This window comes from Pogona vitticeps, chromosome 1, assembly GCF_051106095.1.
Source record: "Pogona vitticeps strain Pit_001003342236 chromosome 1, PviZW2.1, whole genome shotgun sequence".
NCBI classification, from domain to species: Eukaryota; Metazoa; Chordata; class Lepidosauria; order Squamata; family Agamidae; genus Pogona; species Pogona vitticeps.
Genome location: NC_135783.1, coordinates 46,113,013 through 46,137,934, shown reverse-complemented (window position 1 = coordinate 46,137,934; position 24,922 = coordinate 46,113,013). Strand labels below are relative to the sequence as shown.

The window sequence follows — 24,922 nt, the reverse complement described above, 5'->3', positions numbered from 1 at the left end:
AATTTATAAATACTCAACTCCCAAGCAAACTACACCAGAGTGCTGTCCTCTGAAGATGCCGGCCACAGAGGCTGGCGAAATGTTCGGAAGAACAACCTTCAGAACACGGCCAAAGAGCCCGAAAAACCCACAACAACCATCAGATCCCGGCCGTGAAAGCCTTCACGAATATATATTAGTTATTTAATTCATTGTGGTACTTTTACTGCCAGTAATGGCAAAAGGCACTTGTAGGACTTTCTGTCTTGTATATTGAAGTAATTTTATGAATCTAGGAACTATGAGCCTTGCCTTGGAGGTCAGAGGTGAACACTGTTTGCTACTCTGTCTCTGTCTTGGGCCTCCATGGAAACCAGGAGGTAAAAATCTTTTCTCCTTCTAAAGCTTAGAAATACAGTTGCAATGAAACAATATTACCTAGTATGTGTCACACATAATTTACTGCTATTATTACTATTGTGTTGACTTCTCTCGGAGGAGTGTCAATTACTATTGTGCCTCAGACAGCAAATTGTGTCTCGTGAACCCTGCTTCCAAGCACTGCTTGCTGGGAAGAGGCAATGGGTAAGGAATGTTGTCCTGCTTGTAGGTCTCCTAAAGGTGTCTGATGTTGGCCATTGTGCTGCAAAATGGCACTGCACTTGATCACCATTTGGTTGAACCAACAAGATTCCTGCTTCAGGTCACAAGGGATCAGAGTCTAATGGGTATGTCAAAAAGAGTAACAAGGAGAAACAGGGCAATGATGTTGAGGTATCTTAAATGCACAGCTTGAAAAAGTTACTTTTTGGTACTCACTCTCATTATATTGTGGCAGTTGTAGTTTGCAAAAGTAATGTTTCTAAGCTCTGCTTAAATGTAAGGTGGAAAATGGCACGCAAAATCTCTCCAGGGGTTCTAACTGAATCAGCCACTCTATTTATTATAAGCAGAGGGCACCTGGACACAATGAAAAAAAGTAGTTTCTATGACAAGCCCGTCACTTACATCAGCCCTTATCTCTCATTGCTTTTGCATGGTGCCTGCAGGCATCTGAATAAGGTTCACATGGCATAAACTGCTGCCAGTAACATAGCTGCTCAATTAACAAACAGCCATTGCAAAGTGTAACTCATAATGTTCCATGGTCCAAAATGGAAAACAATGCAGCAGAGGGATTCAGCAATGCAAGCCTTGGCAGTAACCACATCACTTGCTCTGCATCTTCAGCATGACAGCATAGGAATCACAGCCACATCATAGTGGCTCTCATAGTGTTCCCATGAAAGTCAGAATGGGACAGCATCCAAAGAGAAGCCCAAAGGACAGGAACCCTAATTCATCCATCAACTCAGATGTGGTGCTGAATTTGCAATGGCCCATCCATACACTGAATATCGAATCCCTGAAGGCAAACCTATGAATTATAGTAACTAACCAATGAATTAAAACCAATGAATTAAACTTATGAATTAAAGCAACTAACCAATAAAGGCAACTCATCCCTAGTCCCTGCTTGAGTCTCTCTGGAGTTTTGCAAGATAGAAAAATCACCCACATCAGCAACAGTTGGAAAAACTGCTGAACTCCTTTCAGAGCTTAGGAAGCTGACTTGAATATAGGCGGGGGCTTGACAAAACCTGTTGCTTCAGTACTATCACCTGCTTAACTGGGGTGGCCTACAGTTTGGGGATGTGCCTCTCATGCAAATTTTGAACCATCTCTCTTTGTTAGGACGATGTGTCACCTATGGTTTGCATAGGCATCACATTTTTTTTTATTTTTTTATTTTTGCAAGGGAAAAAAAGGATACAGAAGCATTTCAAGGAGCCACTGCCTCCTTCCCTCCTCTAGCGGTAAAGAATGCCTGGCCCTCCAAATGTGTTAGACAAATCCCACAATCGCTTACCAGTGGCCATGCTGGCCAGGGCTTCTGGGAGATATCGGGAGAGCCAAAAATAATCTGGAGAGCCAAAAATTCCTCACCCCTCTTCTAGGCTGATGATATGCCAAGAAGGATAGGAAATCTAAAAGCAAGGCAGAAAAGGGTACTTTAGCCAGTGCAGTTTTCTCTGAAAAAAGCTTGATTTGCCGAAATTACTATCACTGCCCCACTGATATCCTGCCCTCCTCTGGACCCAGATAACCCCTACCCACTCCCATCTCTGGCAGCCATTCTCAGCACATTCTACCAGAAGCCCAGACGATGCATAATCCTCATAAGGCAGTAATGCAGCTTGAATGGCTGCTGAGAAATAAAACCAATGAATGAAGCCTCCTGAAATGATCCTGGTTTCTGCACCAGTGGGCCGCTTCAAGATTATTTAGTGTCACAGGCATTCAGAGCAGGACGCAATACTTTGGGCACCATCTCAGCCATTATTGTAGCATATTTGAGAATGGAATTTAAGTAAACGATAAAGCAAGGCATGGCTCTAGCGGATGTCAGCAAGGCTATTTGTCTGTTAAAAGAGACCCACGTGCTTAAGTACCTGGCGGTACAGAAGCCTGAAAGAGCATTTGGATTGAAAATCCCATCCTACCAGAAGGGATTATAAACAGAATAAAGGAGGGGCAGGGGAAAAAACCTTGACAATATTATTCAATACAGATTATTCATTGAGCTCTACTTGATAATAGCACTGCTGATATGAAATGTGGCTGAGGAGAAGCAATTGAAAGCTTGTTAATAAGACCCGAGGTATGCTCTCACTTGAGAATTCTATAAAAATGATCTGTGCCATAATGCAATCTTTTGCAACACAAAAGCAAAACAAAATACAGACTATTGGGGGGTATTTTGGAAAACCATGGGGAAGGTAGTTTAGAAAGAAGTCTGAGGAAGGGGAGGGGAAAGACTGCAGTGACAGCAGGCCCCTAAGTTTAAGCTTTGTTTCAAAACCTTGTAGGAGTTGTGCACGGCTCTCCCAGGGAACACATTACAAGATTATTTCCGTAGCTTTGTGTACAATGGAACAGAACAAATTCTCCTCCCATTCAAGAAGGGGGAACTCCTGTATTGATCTAGGAACAAAGGAGGGCTAATGAATATATGATTAGTAATCAGACTTTTGCTTCAGTTTGCCCCCACTAGTAGAGTCTCAGCACCACATTCAGCATCTGACCAGTACTCCTCATCATCCTTGCTTCCCTCCCTTAACCCCTCTGCCCTAATTTCATATGCTGTATACAAATGTTTCATGTATCTAAAACAGCCTTCCCCAGCATCACACCTGTTCTCTGTTTTGAACTACCATGTGTAACATCACCAGCCAGCGCAGACTGTAGAAACTGCAATCGAACATATCAGGAAAGCAGATGAATGGAAGTTTGGGAGAAAACTGACTTTACATGTTGCATTAATACAGCAATATTAATCCCTAATGATTCCTTTCTGCCCTCAGAAGCCAGCTTTGGAAGTCCTCATACTTTACTCCTTCCTGCTATAATCTCACCACACTACCTCTATTCATAATTTAGGGTGCAATCAAATGGGCATTTGTCCTGATGTTTGGTCCACTGCAGGGATGGGGTGGTTTGCTCATTTTTCCAGAAATCAAATGCTGCAATTGCTGAAGCAAACTAGCCTATCCCCAGATCACAACTACCCAAACTTTCCAGGGTCTCTATCAGGAGCTTCTATTTTTTTCATGTGGGGAGGATCACTCCATTTTCATTCATTTGGGTTGCTAGAAATGAACCAAAATTTGCCTGCAACTTTCAATCTGCCTATATTATGAAATGGTTTAAGAAGATAATTTAGCCATCTCACAATACTAAAGAATTAAATATTTTTTCTGCACTGTACTATGACAGTGTTATTGTGCTGCATCACTTTGAAAAACTTGAAAGGAAAAGATAAAGGAAAACTGAAAACTTCCTCCCAGAAACAAGAGGTAGCAAGGAGGGTTGTTGTATATTTGATACAGCAACATATGCAAATAACACATACTAAATACGGTACTTGAAAACTCCCTTCCTCTGCTCTTCCAGGGAGCAAAATGAGGAAGCAAAAAAGTTTTTTAAAACTAATTATGGTAGCACTGATGCACTGCATCACTTACATTTTAAAAAAATATGAAATCTTCCTCTCAGAAGAAGGAGGAAACAAGAAGTAGAAAGGATGGGGTTTGTTTGGGTTTTTTAAATTTTTCTTTTAGTCTTCATAAAGTAGCTGGACCAAATAGGGTTGCTTCAGGTGTGTATGCCTTTTGCTGCAAGGATTTTATCAAATGGCATGTCAGATCTCTACTTGATCCTACACAACCCTATTTAGCCTGTTCTAAATAAGCCCATATAGATAAGCCTTTATTTGTGCTATCTATACTATATTGTACCCAACTGAAAATGATCACTGAATTATAACAAACAGCAGAACACTTAAACTCAGGAGGTCTGGCAAAAAGTGCAGAAACTGGGAAGGAAAATATTTTAGACCAACTGTGTTACTTTACTTTATTTAGACTTATACCCGGCCCCTCTAGACAAGGTCTACTGACCTTTGAAGGTTACTTATTGAAACATAATTAGCAGTTGTAGCTCAAAAGCTCCCAAAGGTAGCAATTTTTAAAAAGTAACATTTTTCTTTCCCATTTCTCAGAACTAAAATAGTTAATTTTACAGGGACATGGTTATTAAGTTAATTTTATAGGAGGTTAAATAAACACCACGTGAACATTATAAGCCATTAGGCTGTGATACAAAAACTAACCTTCCCCTCACCACCTAATTTGGCTGTCGCACAGTTACACCCACAAACAGAGGATGAGGGAGCAGCATAAGGTGAAACTTGAACCATATTCCTTCTCCACCATTTAGAGAGGTCACATCCCTTTAATAAGGTAGCTAACAGAAAAATTACACTTATCCTGCAAAAGAGGTAAAGTTATCCCTCATTAAATTGTAACTGTAATGCAATGTTAATATCTTTATTATTGGAAAGGAATTAATTATCAGTACAATACTTATTCATTTTCTTTAATATGGTGTTCCTACAAATTTCTGAGAATCCAAAACAAAATCCTAAAACCACCTGGAATCCTCAGCCAATGGGTTACAAGCCACTTCCTGTCCCTTGAATTTTGGCTGCTGACAGCCAGAAGCCCATGTACTGCTGGGTCTTGTAACCTTCCTCAGTGCTTTGAGTGGCTACTGTTATCCCAGTCTTGACTGCTAAGTTTTCTCATCTTCGTGTTATCTTCCAAAGAAAAAGACCTGTATCTAGATGAATGAATACAAAATAAGAATAAGAAATTTAGCACCCACGTTCTGAGTGGGCCTGGGCCTGCCTCACTCCCAAAAATGTACTGTATTTGGTAAAACCTAAAGTGCCAGTATGCATTATGACACTTCACATGAATAGCAAACAGTCTGAAACCGGAATTTCTTCTCTCAGCACCTGAAAGAAACACTTTACCTTAAAGTCAGCACACCAGTTCCTGTAGTGTTCATCTCCACTGTGAATAGTGACATATGTAAACCTAATGGGTCTTAATGGGCTATTCAACACCAAGCCGCTTCAACATACTTTGCAGTACAATGGGGATACTCCATAATGATACACTATTACAGTACTAGCAATGTAAAGGAGGAACAAATTTGAGGGAAACAAGGAATTCTGAGGAAGGCATGACAATGAAAACAGTGTCACACTACACCTCTGCCCACTCCCTTTGAGGGTTCATCACATGTTCCCAAATCTATGCTAGTTGGGAGATTCTGGAGGTGAAATACAAAATGGAAGTTTCCTGAATTCTATATGCAGTCCTTCAGCTCCTTGGAGGAGCTGAAAAGGCAAGACACAAATGTAAATAAGTACACAGATTGCAGAATTGTAGGACTTGGCTATCCTATTCTATCTTATTCCACATGCACCCTTAATATAATAAAAATAGCACGATGGCATTTGTTTCCCAACAGTGGTAAGCCTATGCATTCCTTCTTCTTAATTTCCATCCTTGTAGCTCTCCCACCCCAAAGAGTACACCACTTTGTTATTACAGAACCTGCAGTTTACATATACTGTATAAGGTCTATGTGCACACATAGCTAATCATTTATTACCAGACACTTTCAGAACACATTCACAGAAACTTGTGATTTTACTGATTATGCTACACAGAAGCAGAAGCAAAAGAAAAGAGACAGGGGACAGTGCTCACTTTCAGCAAAGCATATTAAAAAAAACCCGAGTTATCAAGGACTGTGCTTGTAGTCAACATCTCCATCAAAGGAATCAAATACTTGAATATGGCTTACAAGTTTGGAAAGCACTATTTGTTTCAACAGATACTGCTCTCAGCAGGAGCCAAGCAAGGCAACAGGAGGCACAGCCATCTCAGTCATGGTGCTAAGCATCCCTTACCAGGACACATAAACCTCCAGGCAGGAAGCAACCCAGGAATTCTAAGGATGAATTAAGACCATTTGAGTGAGATTCTGCATATAACTCATGTCCCTCCTTACAGGGCTGAATCTCCATTCCTGTTCTCCCTAGAGAGTGCTGAGTGAATGTTATTGCATTCAATTCAGCGTCCCTCCTCTGCTGACTAACAGTAACTCAATATCACTGGGCCCTGTGGACCTGCGTGATGCATTGTTCGCACTGTGCAGAGATTACATTGTTTAGTGGACATGTTACCCAAACAGCATAATTTTATTAGCTGCCAGCACTGATGACGGCAGACCATCAGGAACAAACAAAAAAGAGAGAGAAAGGATGGGAGGGAAGAAGGAAAGATACAGAGAGAATTTTAAAAAGCCGGTCAATCTTTATTTCTGGAGGTGCCTCTTGCAGAATTACCCAGGGAAGAAATGCTTGCCTGATCTTGGCCTATACACGACTATGGGAGGAACCTATTACATCCATTCCAGTTGCACATGTATTGTTATTAATACATGTAATCCCGTCCCATCCACTGCAGTTCACTGAAAAATGGAAAGCCTCCATTGCTTTATCAGGTTTTAGTTACCTTTTGTTATTAGAGAAGGATAATGGCTATTGTGTCTGATGAGTAACTTAAACTGCATCAAGAAACTGGGATTATAAGCAATTTAGAGGATAAAAAAGGTAAAGGTTCCCCTTGACAATTTTTGTCCAGTCGTGTTCGACTCTAGGGGGTGGTGCTCATGCCCGTTTCCAAGCCATAGAGCCAGCGTTTTGTCCGAAGACAATCTTCCGTGGTCACATGGCCAGTGCGACTTAGACACGGAACGCTGTTACCTTCCCACTGAAGTGGTCCCTATTTATCTACTTGCATTTGCATGCTTTTGAACCGCTAGGTTGGCGGGAGCTGGGACAAGCGACGGGAGCTCACTCCGCCGCGTGGATTCGATCTTACGACTGCTTGGTTTTCTGACCCTGCAGCACAGGCTTCTGCGGTTTAGCCCGCAGCGCCACCACATCTAGAGCTCATGTTTTCTTTGAGTTCAAAATTCCCATCTGTTCTTCTTCACTGGATGAAATCTATTTCTTTCCTACCGAATGAGGGTTCTTTTGAAAGTTGACAGGATATTTGGTGAAATGTAAAGAGACCTGCTTTATGAGGCCCACATCTAGTCCCTTTCTAGTATGAAAAGAGAGAGAGAAAATGAGAATGGAGCTCTTTTACCATATGTTTAGGTTAGGAATTACAAGTGGCTAAAATGGAATGCCCACCTAAATCTGAAAAGTTGTTTTGGTTCACTCATTCATAAACCCAAATTTTTAAAACTGCAAATACCTTCATAGGTATAGCTATTCCCAGCATAGAAAGAGTAATGTTTTATCTACCTGCCACATAATTGTCAGAGAGATGCTTGTCAAAAGAAGAGCTGGCAATTGCATTTTAGTATCACAAACACAGCTAAATACAGAGAGCTCCACACCTTTAAGAGCTAAGAACTGAAAGTTCAGGACCTGGGTGGATGAATGTGTCTATGTTGGATTCGCTCATATCCACATATTTTTGTTTAATCTTGAGTTTCTGTCCTGAATATGAACAAATACTGCACACTTCGGTACATTCTTATCCTACGCAAACTAAAACAAAATTCTAATTCACCTGCTTAAAAAATGCACCTGCCTTACAACCCTGTTTTCAGTAAACACACCAGCTCAGCTTCTCAAACAACAAACTAATGTGCTTTCATACCAATAAATTGGTTTGATGTGGGCTTCAACAGTTCTTTTATCCTTCACTGCTGCTCTTTGCACAGATGTGCCTGAAATGCACAAACAGCTGCACAAAGAGAAACGAGGGACAAGTAAAATCATGCAGGACAAATCAGATTATAACAAAACAAAATGAAACTCCAACAGGGAGGTGACACTTAAGACCTACGCCAACAGCAGTAGCTTAGGAAAAGACTACAAGTGTCACCAGTGTCATCCACTTATCTTATCATGCACTTGTATATACTGGTTTGTCAAAAGTGCAAGCCCATTATATACCTTTAAAATAAATGAGTGAAATGGTACTTGTCACTTGTTGGAAACAATATGACTGAAGAGACAGGCAAACGGGGGGGGGGGGGGAGTATCATTAACAAAGAAGAAATCTCACTGGAGTCTCATGCAGAGCCCCCTCCATGGTGCCCTTGCTATAAGAAGGGGCTTTCACAATAAGCATTTGGCCTTTCAAGACAGAACCAGTGCCTTCTTAGACCACATAAGTGGTGGGTGACTTGATTTCAGAAGAACCTTCAAATACACTGACATTCACTGGCATCCACTGACATGCACTGACCCCAGCTGTGGGCCTTTTTCTTATAACCCATCTATCTGGATAGACATATTATCACCAGGGGATTCAACCACCTGCCAAGCACAGTCCTTCCCCTTCTAGCAACTATGCCCAAATGCAGCAGAATCAAGAGAGGAAGGAAAAATGGAACTGAGCAATGGAATTCCTCCTGCAGCTTTCGCACATCACTAGACATGCTTTTTAATGGAGAGGAGAACCAGAAGGCACAGCAGGATTCCATAAAGTGATTCGAGTGAGAATTCTGGCGTGGGGGTGTGATCTGCTTATTTGTGCCTTGAAGGGTTTATGGATGTCATTGCCTTGGAAGATTAAGCATGAGGAGTATGGTTGGCCGTATCTCTGCTTACAAATCCATACATGATGTGGAAAGTAAGAATCAGTCTGACAATGTAGGTGGAAAACATGTAAACTAACATGGCTCCTTGAAAGGAAGTGGGGTGGTTTGTGAAGAGAAAGCAACGACTGTCGTTTTTAGCTGCATAAGGGAATGCTTTTATAATTATGCATTTTATAGTGAGGTGGAGGAGGAGGAGAAGGAAGGGGAGGACGTTCAGAAGTGGAGAGAGCATGAAGTTCCTGTCAGTGCTGAGCCAGAGGGCCTATTCAGTAAGAATAAAGATTGAGCTGAAGGGCACTTTTTTCCCCTGTCTATAGTATCTGAATCTGCCTCAAGGTGTTTCTTTGGCTTACATTTATTAAAAATCAGTTTACCTTTCTAGCTAACTTCCAAAACCTCTAGATAACTCCAGCTGCAAACACAATAAAAACTGTGGTTCAGAGAACTGACAAACTTGTAAACTTCACTCTCCATCCTCTTGTGGTAAAGAAATGGCCCTGGGGCAAAGCACCAAATCAGCATTCATTAAGCGTTCTTTGCCTCCTTACCTAGCTGCAATACTTTGACTCTCTTTCTTTGGCCTTACAAACAAAGTTAAGATACTACATATTCATAAACTGCATAAGCATATATTTATTTTAGTAAAGACAAACAAGGTTTTGGGGGCAAACCAGGGGCAATGGCATCATTTTTTTCCAGCTGGCAGTTCTCTGGCATCGATTTCACTCTTAGTTTAACTCAAGAGTGGGAAAATGTTGGCCCTTCTATAAAATGCTCCATTTAACCTTCCACAAGCCCCAGCTAGCACAACTCATGGAAGAGATTTATGAGGGATGTGGTTATATAAAAAACAACTAGAATACCAAAGGTTCCCCAGTCTTGCTTGAACTGGAGGAGGGAGGAGTCAATGGCAAGTTTAAAAGGAGCAGAAAAAAAAATCCTGCTCATAACAAGCATGACTGCTTCATGTCTGTTTGAATGGCAACATAGGTGGAGTAGACTATGCCATCAGGAAGCATATATCAATATTAAACAAACAAAAATATTTGCTCCCCCTACACAATTTTCTGAGCCAACAGATTTGAGTACTTGAGTACATGCCTCCGACTTGGATCAGCCCTACTGTTAGGCTCAATGAACAGATCACCTCAGCATGCCAAGCTTGAGTGTCATACAAGGGCTATGAATTGTTAATTGGTTATTATAGTTGAATTTTTAATACCGGGAAGTGAGAGAGGTATCACCTCAGATCGTATATACCTTGACATTAATGGGATATATGTGTGCCATTTGTTGCTCTGTGTGTGTGTGTGTTTAGTCGTTTAGTCGTGACCGACTCTTCGTGACCCCATGGACCAGAGCACGCCAGGCCCTCCTGTCTTCCACTGCCTCCCGGAGCTGTGTCAGGTTCATGTTGGTTGCTTCGCAGACACTGTCCAGCCATCTCATCCTCGGTCGTCCCCTTCTCCTCTTGCCATCACACCTTCCTAACATCAAGGTTTTTTCCAAGGACTCTTTTCTTCTCATGAGATGGCCAAAGTACTGGAGCCTCAGCTTCAGGATCTGTCCTTCCAGTGAGCACTCAGGGTTGATTTCCTTTAGAACTGATAGGTTTGTTCTCCTTGCAGTCCAGGGGATTCTCAAGAGTCTCCTCCAGCACCACAATTCAAAGGCATCAATTCTTCGGCGGTCTGCTTTCTTTATGGTCCAGCTCTCACTTCCATACATCACGACAGGAAAAACCATAGCTTTGACTATTTGGACTTTTGTTGGCAAGGTGATGTCTCTGCTTCTCAAGATGCTGTCAAGATTTGTCATCGCTTTCCTCCCAAGAAGAAGGCGTCTTTTAATTTCAGGGCTGCTGTCTCCATCTGCAGTGATCATGGAGCCCAGGAAGATAAAATTTGACACTGCCTCCATATCTTCCCCTTCTATTTCCCAGGAGGTGATGGGACCAGTGGCCATGATCTTAGTTTTTTTGATGTTGAGTTTCAGACCGTTTTTTGCACTTTCCTCTTTCACTCTCATTACAAGGTTCTTTAATTCCTCCTCACTTTCTGCCATCAGAGTGGTATCATCTGCATATCGGAGGTTGTTGATATTTCTTCCCGCAATCTTAATTCCGGCTTGGGTTTCTTCCAGTCCAGCCTTCCGCATGATGTATTCTGCATATAAGTTAAATAAGCTGGGGGACAATATACAGCCTTGCCGTACTCCTTTCCCAATTTTGAACCAATCAGTTGTTCCATGACCAGTTCTAACTGTTGCTTCCTGTCCCACATATAGGTTTCTCAGGAGATGGATAAGGTGGTCAGGCACTCCCATTTCTTTAAGAACTTGCCATAGTTTGCTGTGGTCCACACAGTCAAAGGCTTTCGCATAGTCAATGAAGCAAAAGTAGATATTTTTCTGGAACTCTCTGGCTTTCTCCATAATCCAGCGCAAGTTAGCAATTTGGTCTCGAGTTCCTCTGCCTCTTCGGAATCCAGCTTGTACTTCTGGGAGTTCTCGGTCCACATACTGCTGAAGCCTACCTTGCAGGATTTTGAGCATAACCTTGCTAGCGTGTGAAATGAGTGCAATTGTGCGGTAGTTGGAGCATTCTTTGGCACTGCCTTTCTTTGGGATTGGGATGTAGACTGATCTTTTCCAATCCTCTGGCCACTGTTGAGTTTTCCAAACTTGCTGGCATATTGAATGTAGCACCTTAACAGCATCATCTTTCAAGATTTTAAATAGTTCAACTGGAATGCCATCACCTCCACTGGCCTTGTTGTTAGCCAGGCTTTCTAAGGCCCACTTGACTTCGCTCTCCAGGATGTCTGGCTCAAGGTCAGCAACTACATTGTCTGGGTTGTACGGGATATCCAAATCTTTCTGATATAATTCCTCTGTGTATTCTTGCCACCTCTTCTTGACGTCTTCTGCTTCTGTTAGGTCCCTCCCATTTTTGTCTTTTATCATGTTCATCTTTGCGCAAAATGTTCCTCTAATATCTCCAATTTTCCTGAACAGATCTCTGGTCTTTCCTTTTCTGTTATCTTCCTCTATTTCTTTGCATTGTTCATTTAAGAAGGCCCTCTTGTCTCTCCTTGCTATTCTTTGGAAGTCTGCATTCAATTTTCTGTAACTTTCTCTATCTCCCTTGCATTTTGCTTCCCTTCTCCTCTCTGCTATTTCTAAGGCCTCGTTGGACAGCCACTTTGCTTTCTTGCATTTCCTTTTCTTTGGGATGGTTTTCGTTGCTGCCTCCTGGACAATGTTACGAGCCTCTATCCAAAGTTCTTCAGGCACTCTGTCCACCAAATCTAGTTCCTTAAATCTGTTCTTTACTTCCACTGTGTATTCATAAGGGATTTGGTTTAGATTATACCTGAGTGGCCCGGTGGTTTTTCCTACTCTCTTCAGTCTAAGCTTGAATTTTGCTATGAGAAGCTGATGATCAGAGCCGCAGTCAGCTCCAGGTCTTGTTTTTGCTGACTGTATAGAGCTTCTCCATCTTTGGCTGCAGAGAATATAATCAATCTGATTTCGATATTGCCCATCTGGTGATTTCCATGTATAGAGTCGCCTCTTGTGTTGTTGGAAAAGAGTGTTTGTGATGACCAGCTTATTCTCTTGACAAAACTCTATTAGCCTTTGTCCTGCTTCGTTCTGAACTCCAAGGCCAAACTTCCCTGTTGTTCCTTTTATCTCTTGGCTCCCTACTTTAGCATTCCAGTCCCCTAGAATGAGAAGAACATCTTTCTTTGGTGTCAGTTCTAGAAGGTGTTGTAAATCTTCATAGAATTGTTCAATTTCAGTCTCCTCAGCAATGCTGGTTGGTGCATAAACTTGGATTATTGTGATGTTGAATGGTCTGCCTTGGATTCGTATTGACATCATTCTATCATTTTTGAGATTGTATCCCATTACAGCTTTTCCCACTCTTTTGTTGACTATGAGGGCTACTCCATTCCTTCTACGGGATTCTTGCCCACAGTAGTAGATATGATAATCATCTGAGCTGAATTCGCCCATTCCTGTCCATTTTAGTTCACTGATGCCCAGGATGTCGATGTTTATTCTTGCCATCTCCTGTTTGACCACCTCCAGCTTCCCAAGGTTCATAGATCTTACATTCCAGGTTCCTATGCAGTATTTTTCTTTACAGCATTGGACTTTCCTTTCACTTCCAGGCACGTCCACAGCTGAGCGTCCTTTCGGCTTTGGCCCAACCACTTCATTAGCTCTGGAGCTACTTGTACTTGTCCTCCACCCAAAATTCTTTGTTGCTCTGCCTCAGACTAAAAAAATCTCTTCAGTCAGGCTTGCCTCCATCAATATTAACTTCCAATAGCAATAAAAACCCTGTTTATTATTTCAGCACAGACCCAAAATTCTTTGTTCGGACATGCTCGCATGGAACAAAACACATCTGAAAACTCATTAAAATCCAGAAGTCATTACTCTTGATTCCTGCTCAGAGTTTGGAAAAGTAATTTTTTTGAGTTATAATACTGGTCACAAGAGAAGGGGAATCCTGGGAATTTTATTCTAAAAAGGAATTTATCTATACTGTGGAAACCCTGCCACAGATTCCAGTCCTAAGTTCTTAGGAAAAGCCCTTGTTTACGTAATTCTGCAGGCAGCAAGGACATTGCCTTGGATGTTGTTTTGTTTTTGTCAGCAAAAACAGGCATTTCCCAAACACAAAATTATTCCCAAGTCTCCTCTGGGTCTTGGTAACTTCACACTCCCTAAAACAACAGAATGTGAGTTCCACTGCACTTTGTCAAATGACAAGATAGCCTTCTCTTAAGCATTTGTTTATGTATTTTATTTATATTTATTTATTTATTAAATTTATACCCCGTCCATTTAGACACAAGTCTACTCTAAGCGGCTAACAATAAAAATGGAATAAAAACAGTATAATAAAATAAAAAGCAACAATAGTAATATGGTTCAACAGCATTAGCTGTTTGCTGGGATGGGGAGCTACAGTGTAGTGGTAAAGCATAACTTACATCAAATTCACAGTGCCACTTCTGTCATGCATGTTCTGAGTAACAATGAACCTTTCGTGTTTATGTGAATGAAAAAAAAGATGAAAGAGACTCTCATTTTTGTTTTCATTTTCTCTCGGTAATTGATGCAGACGCAACCCTTGGAAAGGTGAAGGTTATGGCATGTCTGCTGCACCCTTGTCCTTCCTATCTTATAGAAGCTGCCAGAAAGAAACTGGTTGGGTGGATAGGTGGAGCGAGGAATGCTTCATTGCAACAGGGTAGGATCCCAGCATGCTTAAAAGAAACAATAATAAGACCACTGCTGGAAAAAGCCTCCCTTAGATCCCACAGTACTGAATAATGACCATCATGTCTCTACAGTGGGGTCTTGACTTAAGAACGGCTTGAGTTAAGAACATTTTGACTTAAGAACCACTCTCATAGGAAAATATTGACCTGACTTACATACTTAGATTTGAGTTAAGAACTGAAAAAAACCCATGTGGGAGGCAGGGAAAGTGCAAAATGTGAACTTTCAGTTAACTGTTGGCCAGTGAAAAGGGTGCCTGTCTGCTTCCTCACTCCTCCCAGCGTTTAGAGAGTGGATTGGGAGACAGTCTTCGGACTGCCTGGTACTGGACTGCCTGGACTGTATTTTCCCTGCCTTCCCTGAACCTTTCTTGACCTAAGAAAAAAAGAAACAAAATATCCCCCTCTAGTGGTCGAAGGCAGAATAGCAGCTTCCCATTAGTTTCTATGGACGGAAAAGAGCAGATACGGATCAAATGGCTTTCAATGCATTCCTATGGGAAATGCAGATTTGACCTGAGAACTTTTTGACTTGAGAACCGCCTTCCAATACGGATTAAGTTCTCAAGTCAAGACCCCACTATAATGTCCCATTCTTGGGCAAGGCGCTACTATGGATCATGTCTTCTCAGCACCATGAGTTCCTGGATGAGACGGATTAGTAAACCCATTTCAATCTGGTTTCAGGTCTAGTTATGGGACAGAGACTGCTTTGGCCAACTTGGTGGATCATGTATGCTGGGAACTAAAGAGGGAATGTGACCCTGTTGGTTCTGCTGGACTTCTCAACAGCTACCAGTCACCATGGTATTCTCGTAGCCTGGGATAGGACTTGGAGGCATTGTTTTACAGTGGCTCCCGACCTTCCTAGAGAAGACTGCTCAGGTGTGTCTGAAGGACTCTGACACGCTGACCACTGTCCTGCAGGGTCCCCCTAAGGCAGTGGTGTCGAACTGTGGCCCTCCAGATGTTCTTGGCCTTCAACTCCCAGAAATCCTGGCCAGCAGAGGTGGTGGTGAAGGCTTCTGGGAGTTGAAGTCCAAGAACATCTGGAGGGCCACAGTTCGACACCACTGCCCTAAGGGTTCTATTTTGTCCCCTATGCCTATGCCATTTAACATCTACATGAAACCACTGGGGGAGGTTGACCAGAGTTTGGAGCTTCAGTGTTACCAATATGTAGATGACACCCAACTCTACCTCTCCTTCCTACATAAATCCGAGGAAGAGGTTTAAGCATTGGATCAGTGTTCAGTGTCAGTAATGGGCTGGATAAAGTTGAATGAACTGAAATTTAATCCTGACAAGACAGAGGTGCTTCTGGTCAGTCAAAGGCAGATCAAAGAATAGGGATGGAGCCTGTGATGAATGGGGCTACATTCTTCCTGAAAACATAGTTGTGCAGCCTAGGGGTACTCCTGGATTCAACTCTGAGCTTGGATGCCCAGGTTTCAGAGGTGGCAAGGAGTAGCTTTACACAATTAAAATTTGTGTGCCAGCTGTGCCCATTTCTGGGCTATCTTTGGAAAGTGTCGGGAAACAGGCTGTACACATGGATCACATAATCTCCCAGTAAAAACAACTCCACCCACTGCCAGTCAGTTTCTGGGCACAAATCAAAGTGCAGATTCTAACCTATAAAATCCTGAACAGCTTGGGTTCAAACCATCTCAAGGACCATGTTTCCCTCTATGAGCCTGATTGGGGGGTTAAGATCATCTTGAGAAGTCTTTCTCTCAGTCCCAACACCTTTGCAGATGCATTTGGTTGGGACATGGGAGAGGGCTGCTCTGTTGCTGCTCCCAGACTTTGGAACTCCTTCCCACAGGAAACCAAGCTGGCCCTATCTTTGCTATTTGTACACAAGCAGGTGAAGGCCTCTCTCTTTAGGCTCACTGACTGGCTGTCTGAGAGGGAGACCTTCAATGGATTGCCGTAACTACTGTTCTGAATGTGTTTTTGGTGTTGCTGTTGTTTATAGTTTTTAAGCGTGGTATTGCTTAATCCTTTGTAGTATTTGTATATGTACGGTTTTTAGCTTTAATATTGTCTTCTGTTGATGTAAGCCACCTTGGGTCCTTTTTAGGAGAAAGGTGGGGTAAAAATATAATTAACAAACAAACAAACAAATAATCAAAAGAGAACCTCATAAAACAAATGATTTGTATGAATGCCTTTTACTCTTTTTCATTTAACTTTCACTTCACACTTGTCTCTCAAATTGCCAGAGGATTTTTTTTTCAGCTAATAGTGTTGTGAAGCCTGCTATCAAGCAACCAACAAGAATATCCAGGGCGTGAGCTGGGGCAATAGGAATTCTGAATCTGTAAAAGTGCCTGCATTGGTTAGAACTCAAGTGACAAGCATTCTTTTTTTGCTTCAATCATTTGTGATGGATGGATGAGCTCCCGGTGCCCTCTGTCTTGGTTCGCACCTTCATCTCTGCTTCTAAGCCTCCACCTTGGTGCATTCCATTTTTGCCTTGATTTTTTGGAGCAGTTTCCTTCCCCTCCCCGCCCAATTTCTTTGGGTTATTTTTGCTACTGTCACCAGGCAGCATGCCTGTGCCAACATGTCTCCTTGGGATGATTATTTATTATAATAATCCCAAGGAGACATGGGATTATTATAAAACCCAACTCAATTCACTTGGAGATTTCCCCCCCCCCTTTGTTCCTTGGATTATTTTTGCTGCATTCCTGCTACTGCCTGCTAGACTTAAAGAAGAGAGGACATAATGTGCTAGAAGAAAAATATCCCCATATTCTTATTGTTTTGGCTTTTGGGGTGAGGCTTCATTTGCTTGCTTGCTTTTCTTGATTTTTGACAGAGAGGACAGTCTCTCTGTGTTTTTTTAAATGCTGCTCTTCTCTTGTGTGTGTGTGTGTGTATGAGAGAGAGAGAGAGAGAAAGAGAGAGAGAATGAGAGAGAGTTCTTCAGTTAAAAATGTATATTTTGGTAGGCTTGAGGGTTGCTGTTTTGTTTCCCTCTGTGGTGTGTGGGGGTGTATAATGGTTGATGTTCAAAGTTAACAAACATAAATATTCAAAAAGAGGAGATGGACTAGCTCAATGCAATAGGCATTTCTATCCACAGAAGATATACCAGACATATAATTAAAAGAATACAGAAAATACACACACACAAGTCCATAAATCAGTGTTCAGTATGGGGAGATTAGGTAATGAAGAAGACCTGTGGTTAAAGCAGGAGTGAGGAGACTGAGAAACTACACATGGGAGGTGGAAGGGTCAGAGTCTGAGAGTAGGGATGGGAATAGGCTAGTTGGGGTTCTAAGGCTTATGACTAAGTGTGGGAAGCAGAGGGGCAGAAAAATGAACAGATGCTGCAAAGGCTTGTCAAAGCCCAAACTAACAGCAGTTGCCTCCTGAAAAATAAGAGACTGTAGCATGAGAGACTGTGGAGCAGTAGAATAAAACCATCTCTCTTTAGAACACTAGAGCTAAAGAGCAAACACTATTATGCATACAGGGATATGAAAAACAATCTTCCAAAGATGATGTGGGGTTCAAAGATCCCCCTTTCTCAGATGGTTTGAGATCTTTCCTGAGGGCGATTCTATATACAGACTATAGATGCAGGACATGTATATATAAAAAGCTAGGACTGGTGCACCTTGAGAGAGCAGACTAGCAAGGCACTCCTTCGGCAGGAGCAGGTCAAACCTGGGTGCTGTGGAAGAGCATGCTACATAGCAGGACTATCATAGTCCCTGGTTCTATGGTATCATTGTTTTCGACTGCTTCTTGCAGGGATGGTAAGAGAAGGAGTGTTTGTTCAAGGACAAAGGCAGCAGAACAGCACAGCAGCAGCAGAAGCAGGAGATGAAGGAAGAGGCTGGAAGCAACCAACATCTAGGGAATGGATGGTCAAGAATTTACTAGCCTTAAGGTAAAAACAAAATATCTTGAGAGATGGGGGAAACACCTCTAAGATAGAAAGATCGGATCCTGCCATCGTGGCACACGGCAGAAGAAAAATGGCACAGGCAAAAACCAGGAGCATGAGGCCCACTGGCTGAAGAAGGAGAGGGTTCCCATTTTGGCCAATTTTCTGACACGCTCATACATTTCATTTTAAAAAGCCAGAGAATATCCTTTATCAAGCATTTACCCAAAAATGTACCAAGGGGAGGAAAAGAATCTCATAAGAGTCAAAACAGAATTATGAAGATGCTCATTCCTGACAGGAGTATATGTTGGAGGTACACAGGACATTTATATTCCCCTTCACACCGGATGCCTTCCCTCAGTCTGAAAAAGAACTCTGTCATCCTGTGGCGGCTAATTAGAGCTTTACTGCTGCAACTTACTCTAAGGCAGTTGGATGCTAGGACTCCCTGTTCACACACACATACACACACACAGGGTTGTTGCAAAGGCCTTTGTAGGTGCAGCAGCCAGTTGAGGGCTTTAAGCATACCTTGTTTGCTTCCTGCGCTCACCTTGTCTTGATTTTTAAAATAAAACTGCAGTTAAAAAAAATTTAATTGAAAGTCAAAACAGACACTTGGTAAGTCAAGTGTGCTACAGTGATTACAGCATGGCCTGGATCTAGAGAAATCCACATTCTAGACTCGTGAAATTTATTGACTGACCATGGTCTGTCTGTCTGTCTGTCTGTCTGTCTCTCAGCCTGGTTTTTACGAGGACAAAAGTAGGGATGATGAAAACCAGCTACAATATCAGCAGAGAAAAGGCAAGAGACAGAAATGATCTAAGAACATCACAAGGTTCTGCCTCAGAAGCAAAATGAGCCTGTAAAAAGTTGCCTTCTCCCCTTGAACATCCTAACCATTTAGGAAAGCACAGGGTGGTGAAATAATAGGTACCGTTCTACATTTAGATATCCTCACATCTTTAGACAGGAATCAGCCTATCAAGAAAACAAAAGACCTAATTCAGTCCCTCCTCCTGCATAGAAATAAAATGATATTAAATGATAGCAAAAACACAAAGCAAAGATGGCTTGATAGCTTTATTCTCTACTGCAGCGTATAAGTCATTCCACCTCCCATTAAAACTTTAGGGACTGGTCATTCTCGAAGCAAGATTCTAAGAGTTATTGGATCAATTATGTGGCAAGCTATGCATACACTCGCACTCCTGGTGGGATGTAATCAATGGCACTTACAAAAGCAAGTATCAGCTTAGAGTTTCATTGTTCCCTATTGCTTTGAGAGTATCAAGTCTACTTTGCAGCCAAGCTATATTCCTGAAACTCTAAGAGTGAGCAAAAAATGACAAGTAAATCTCCCTCCCTACTTTCCGGCCCCACAACATCCCTTCTTAGCTGAAGAGAGGGAAATCGGCTTCTCTCGTTAATCTATCCCCCCCTTTACCAGTAGCCCCCCACAACATGACTTCAGTGACCTATAAAAGCAGCAACAGCACAATCCCCAGTCCTGACACTATTAAATACTTCCCTTAAATATTAAAATGTCGGTTCTCCCACTACTCTCCACACATTGGCCCCTGTGGGGACCTTTGTTTGACTGCTTTAAAACCTCATAAACTCACATGTTCTTTCCTAGAGTCAGAGTTACAGCTCTCCCTGGAATTCAAACCGGTTTCCTGAAAGTTATGGCTAAGTCAAAAATATAAACTTGTGATTTAAAAGATTGAATGGACTTGAGACTCAAGGTTCCTATTTACTTCTCCTCACTTTCATCACTATCTTCTTTCTCTCACTGCAGGGCCATGTGTCCTGGAGCCCAGCTATAAATTGATGCCAAAGGGGAAAGAAATGTCCAGACCTGATTGTTGCTAAAATGGCTGGTGTCCATCTGTCTCTCCCCACCTTTGTTACCAAGGCTGTTTTTCCTCAACTTTTTCTTCTTGTTTTCCACATCAAAGGAGGTTACACACACAGGTATACTATCTCACTACAGCCCCAATCCCAGTCATTTTGTTGCCTGAGCTAACATGCCTCTCCAAATGCAACCACCACAACGAAGTATACAAACAATATATAATTTGTCCTTTCAAAATACCCACAGGACGCTTTGGCTTACAGTAGGGCCGGCCCTTCCTCTTTGGAATGCAGCCCGACACCCGAGTTTGAAGCAAAGCAGTGGCTGAGAGCATGATGTAAAGCAGTGGTTCTTAACCTTGGGTTACTCAGGAGTTTTGGACTGCAACTCCGAGAAGCCTTCACCACCAACTGTGCTGGCTGGGGTTTCTGGGAGTTGCAGTTCAAAAACATCCGAGTAACAAAGGTTAAGAACCACTGATGTAAAGGATGAAAGTGCCATACTTTCTTTAAAGTATTGTAGCACTTTAAAGACTAACAGTTTTATTTCAGTGTGAGCTTTTGTAGATAAAACTCTATTTCTGCAAAAACAGCACTGACTGGCACCAATATCTTTCTTATGAACAGCAGAACAGATTGTCCGGAAGGGCAAGTTCAACCCCCTGACCAGAAGTGCCTCCAGAAATAGCCTACAGTGCTTGTATTTGAATACAGTGGTGCCTCGCAAGACAAATGCCTCGCTGGACAAAAAACTCGCAAGACAAATGGTTTTGGCAATGGGGTTGATGTCTTGCAAGACAAATGTTCCTATGGCCATGTTTTGCAAGACGAATGTTTTCCGTTTTTTGTTCCTGCTTCATTTTTGCTGATTTTTAAATGTTTTTCTATGATGTTTAAAAAGTTCAAGTTTTTTGACTGAAATTTTTAAAATCATCTGCACAATACGTATGGCTTTAAAGAGCACTTAATAAATCCTTTGTAAACCACATTTTGCAAGATGCGTTTTGCAAGACGAATTTTTTGCAAGACATTAACCACAGAATGAATTAAATTCGTCTTGCAAGGCACCACAGTATATATTAAATATATATGAAAGAAAGCAAAGAAAAAATATATAAGGGGTCACAGTTATTGTTTGCTTTCTTTCATGTCAGTCTGTTACACACCCATGTTTTCTATAACCAGCCATTGCATTTGTAAGTACGGATGGAAGCAGATTCACTTCTCCTATAGTTAGAGTTTTAAAATCTCAAGTTATCTCCACCCTTAACCTAAAGATATTACAGAATTATGATAGCATCTTCAAAAGTGAATAAAAATGAAATTCTCCCACAACTGCACTGGCCAAATTTGACAAGTAAAGCTATTCTCTAACTGGAGAAAACCATGTTGCACTTGTCTGCCACACACATTTTTAGGACTTGAAGCTTATTACTAGGGCAGGGGTGGGAAGCAGCAATTTGATTTCACTGCTAATATACACAAGGACACTGCCCCAGATTTTAAAAAGTTAATGGCTCAAAATGTGGACGGAGCAATCTGTCAAAGGTTAGGTACCCTACCTAGTCATATCAGTTTGACATTCCTTTAATTCCATCCAAAGATTCCTTGGATTTGTCGTTTGTTGAGGTGCTTAAAGTTCTCTGCTGAAGCTCTAGTGAGTCTAGGGGAGTCCAACTCAAGTTCCCAAGCTGAAATAAATTTGTAGATTTCAATATATACATTTAAATAAGATTCTCAGCCATCCCCTCTCTGCAAAGCCAAGATGTGTCTTATAGTTCTACAGCATTTTCCCTGCAGGGCTGGATAAACATCAGCAGCCACAGCTGTAAAATAAAGTGACGCATGTCAATCTGGCAACATCTTTCAGCACCAAAAGACATGTACCATTCAAGCCACTACCAGTTGCTTTAAATAAATGTGTCCTCTGCTAGGGGTATCTCATTTGGCAACTCAAGACAGAGATATTGCTTGAGATTTCTCCATCTGCTGGGTGACACACCCTTTCAGTGGGAGATGGTGGGCAATGAAGAGAGATGAATGGAGGGCGCAAAGCTCTGAGGATTAACTGGGCTTTGTTCAGCCAGTTTACCTGGCTCAGACTTCACGAGCACCACCCGGCAAAAAAACCCATCAAGTGCCCCCGCTGTACATGGTGCAAATTGGAATACAAATCAGAGGAAAAAGCTTTCCTCTGTTTGAACAAATTGCTATAGATTCACCCCCGTCTCAGGTCAGAGCCCCCGATGGGAAATATTTTCACTGGCTGACTGCTAATAGACTCTGGAGCAGCCATTGGATCAATAGCTGAATAAGAAAATTAGCCAAAGCACACAATCTGATTTTGCCTCGCTCTGAATTACAGCAGCTCGGCAAGCCTATTTCATTCTCTCCTTTTCTTTCCAGCTCCTCTCCCTTCCTTGCTCCCTGTTCACCTGTCTTTCACATTGAGTCAGATTTGTGGGAGTATAATAAAATACACACAGGAAGATGTGTGTATTTTAAAAAATGTTTACATGCATTAATATTTCCTGGTGAAAGGGCACAGCTGCCATCTCCCAGAAGGGTGGAGGCGCTGTTGGATTTGCCCCTCACATAAACAATTCAATTCTTCTAGTTTATGAGTGTGGGATCTTGTGGTTCTGTATCCACAACTCAAAACTCCAGGAAATGGCCTGATATTGCTAAACAGTATCATGCTCACGCTGCCAGCAGGAAAAAAAAAGTTGCCAAGCTTTACACAGCAACCAGCAGCCTTAATGTCAACAACACCAATGGCAACAGTCAAGATGGTCTACAGAACACTCTCTTGTGCTCACTACAATTCACAAAGTGACACCTTGAACAAGGGAAAATCAGAAGCTGACTCCTTTTTTCATCAGTTAACCACTTCTTGCATAAACACAAAGCAAATGTCAGGGCTGTTTTTCAACAAGTGTCCTATGCACTGATAATATCTTTGAGAAGCTTAGACACAAACAGTCAGAGCAATTGGGAGGCATTTATTATTACATCAAAGGCAGGGATTTCTTCTTTATCAGAAAAGGTAAAGGGCTGATAAGAGAGGGAAACCTTTTGAGCAATACTAACAAAAAGCATATTTTGGTAGATGTTACCATGTTGCAAAAGGACTCAGAAGAAGAGGTAGAAGATGGCTGATAATGAATGGCACATGTAAAACACACACAGAGGGAGACACCAGAGCTGAGAGGTAAATCCATTTATTAATTCCAATGAAAACACACCAATTGAATCAACAGGAGTTAAAACATTGAATGGATCTACTCTAGACGAAACTAATGGCTGGATTTAGTACACAATGGATAAAAATGATTTTTAAAAATATCAGATATTTAAATTTAAATTGACATTTTAAATATCAGATTTTAGAAAAAATATTTTTGTCAAAGTGCTGTTGATTTGTTTCATTTAAAAGTTCCATGTAATTATAGTTTTATTTGATGATCATCTCAGAACTGCGGAGCTGGAAGGGACCCTGTGGATCATCAAGTCCAGCCCCTGTCAAGGACACACTGTGGGGAATCGAGCTCCCAACCTCTGGCTTTGCTGCCAGATACCTAAGCCACTGTGCTTAAGTCAGCAGTTATACTTCAAAGATGTCATAACGGAATAGGGATTATAAATGGTTGTTTTATATTCTCAGACAATACATTATTACAATCTTTCTAAAGAAAGTACTGTAAATAGGGTCTAATGGATTTGATTGGGACCTCAGTATGAGAAGCTCCATAGGCTTTTGGACAAATTATTCAAGTTAATTCTTCTACTTTCCATTGTTTCTCAGTCTATAAGATACGATCAGAAAGAGTTGTAGTTCTCAGATTAGGTTTATGTCTCCAGAGATACAGTGGTGCCTCGCTTAACGAGCGCCTTGCTGAGCGATGAAATCGCTTAACGAGGCGCTCTGGGCCATCGCTGGAGCATTCGCTCAGCGATGGCCCCTATGGCGATTTTTCGCTTAGCGAATATCGCATAACGAAGCGGGGGAGAACAGCTGATCGGCGGTTCCAAAATGGCCACCGGAAGGTCCGCCCTGCATTTTCGCGCCCTGCCCTCGCTTACCGAGGGCGCGAAAATGGCGGCGCTATGGAAGAACCTCGCACAGCGGTGAGTTTTCAAGCCATAGGAACGCATTGAACGAAGTTCAATGCGTTTCTATGGCTTTTTTATTTCGGCACAGCGACGAGGCACCACTGTACAGTACAGATATACTTCCAAGCAGAAATGCATGGAGATGAGGAACAACAGACCAGATCAGCTCTATTTTCCAACCCCAACTGAAGTTATTCCTGAAGGGCCTTTTCATAATTATCAATTTTTATAACAAAACTGGAAATTCTTGGAAACCTATTCAAATATTTAGGATTGCTTTCAACAGTTTTCTTCTCTGATGCTAATTACTTTTGAGTGGCATTTCCATCGATTGTCCCTCTTCAACTTCATGCAGACAAAGCCAAGCCCTTACATCTCCCTGTGAAAGTGTATTGTTTCAGGCAGTAAGAGTGTCAATAAATACAATATTATTGGAGGAGGAGGAATCAATCTGGGCAAGATTATGAAAAATATGTATTGTGGAAAAATATATTAAGGTTACAGAAAGCAAGAATGAATGAAGGGAATCAAATGATTAAGTGTAATCCTTTTGAGTAGTGATTTAATTTGCAATTTAAATCGAATCTACCCTGGTCTAGCCCTTAACCTCTAAACAGGTACATCAGCTTTTTCCACTCTGAAGCTCAAAATTTTATGGATGAACACAGTTAATTCT

General features: G+C 41.7%; 1 protein-coding gene across 8 annotated transcripts in view; it reads right to left on the bottom strand.

The window, feature by feature from the left end:
• Nucleotides 1-24,922, bottom strand: part of MDGA1 (MAM domain containing glycosylphosphatidylinositol anchor 1) — a 379,759-nt gene that overhangs the window by 316,867 nt on the left and 37,970 nt on the right. Inside the window, exon 1 of one of the 8 annotated variants that reach the window (XM_020785089.3) lies at nt 1,889-10,355. The exons of the other annotated variants lie outside the window; for them this stretch is intronic. Within the exon in view, the coding sequence (XP_020640748.3) occupies nt 1,889-1,898 (10 nt within the window). The 5' untranslated portion in view covers nt 1,899-10,355. Of the gene's footprint in view, nt 1-1,888; nt 10,356-24,922 lie in introns of those variants that run through there. 8 annotated transcript variants of the gene reach the window in all.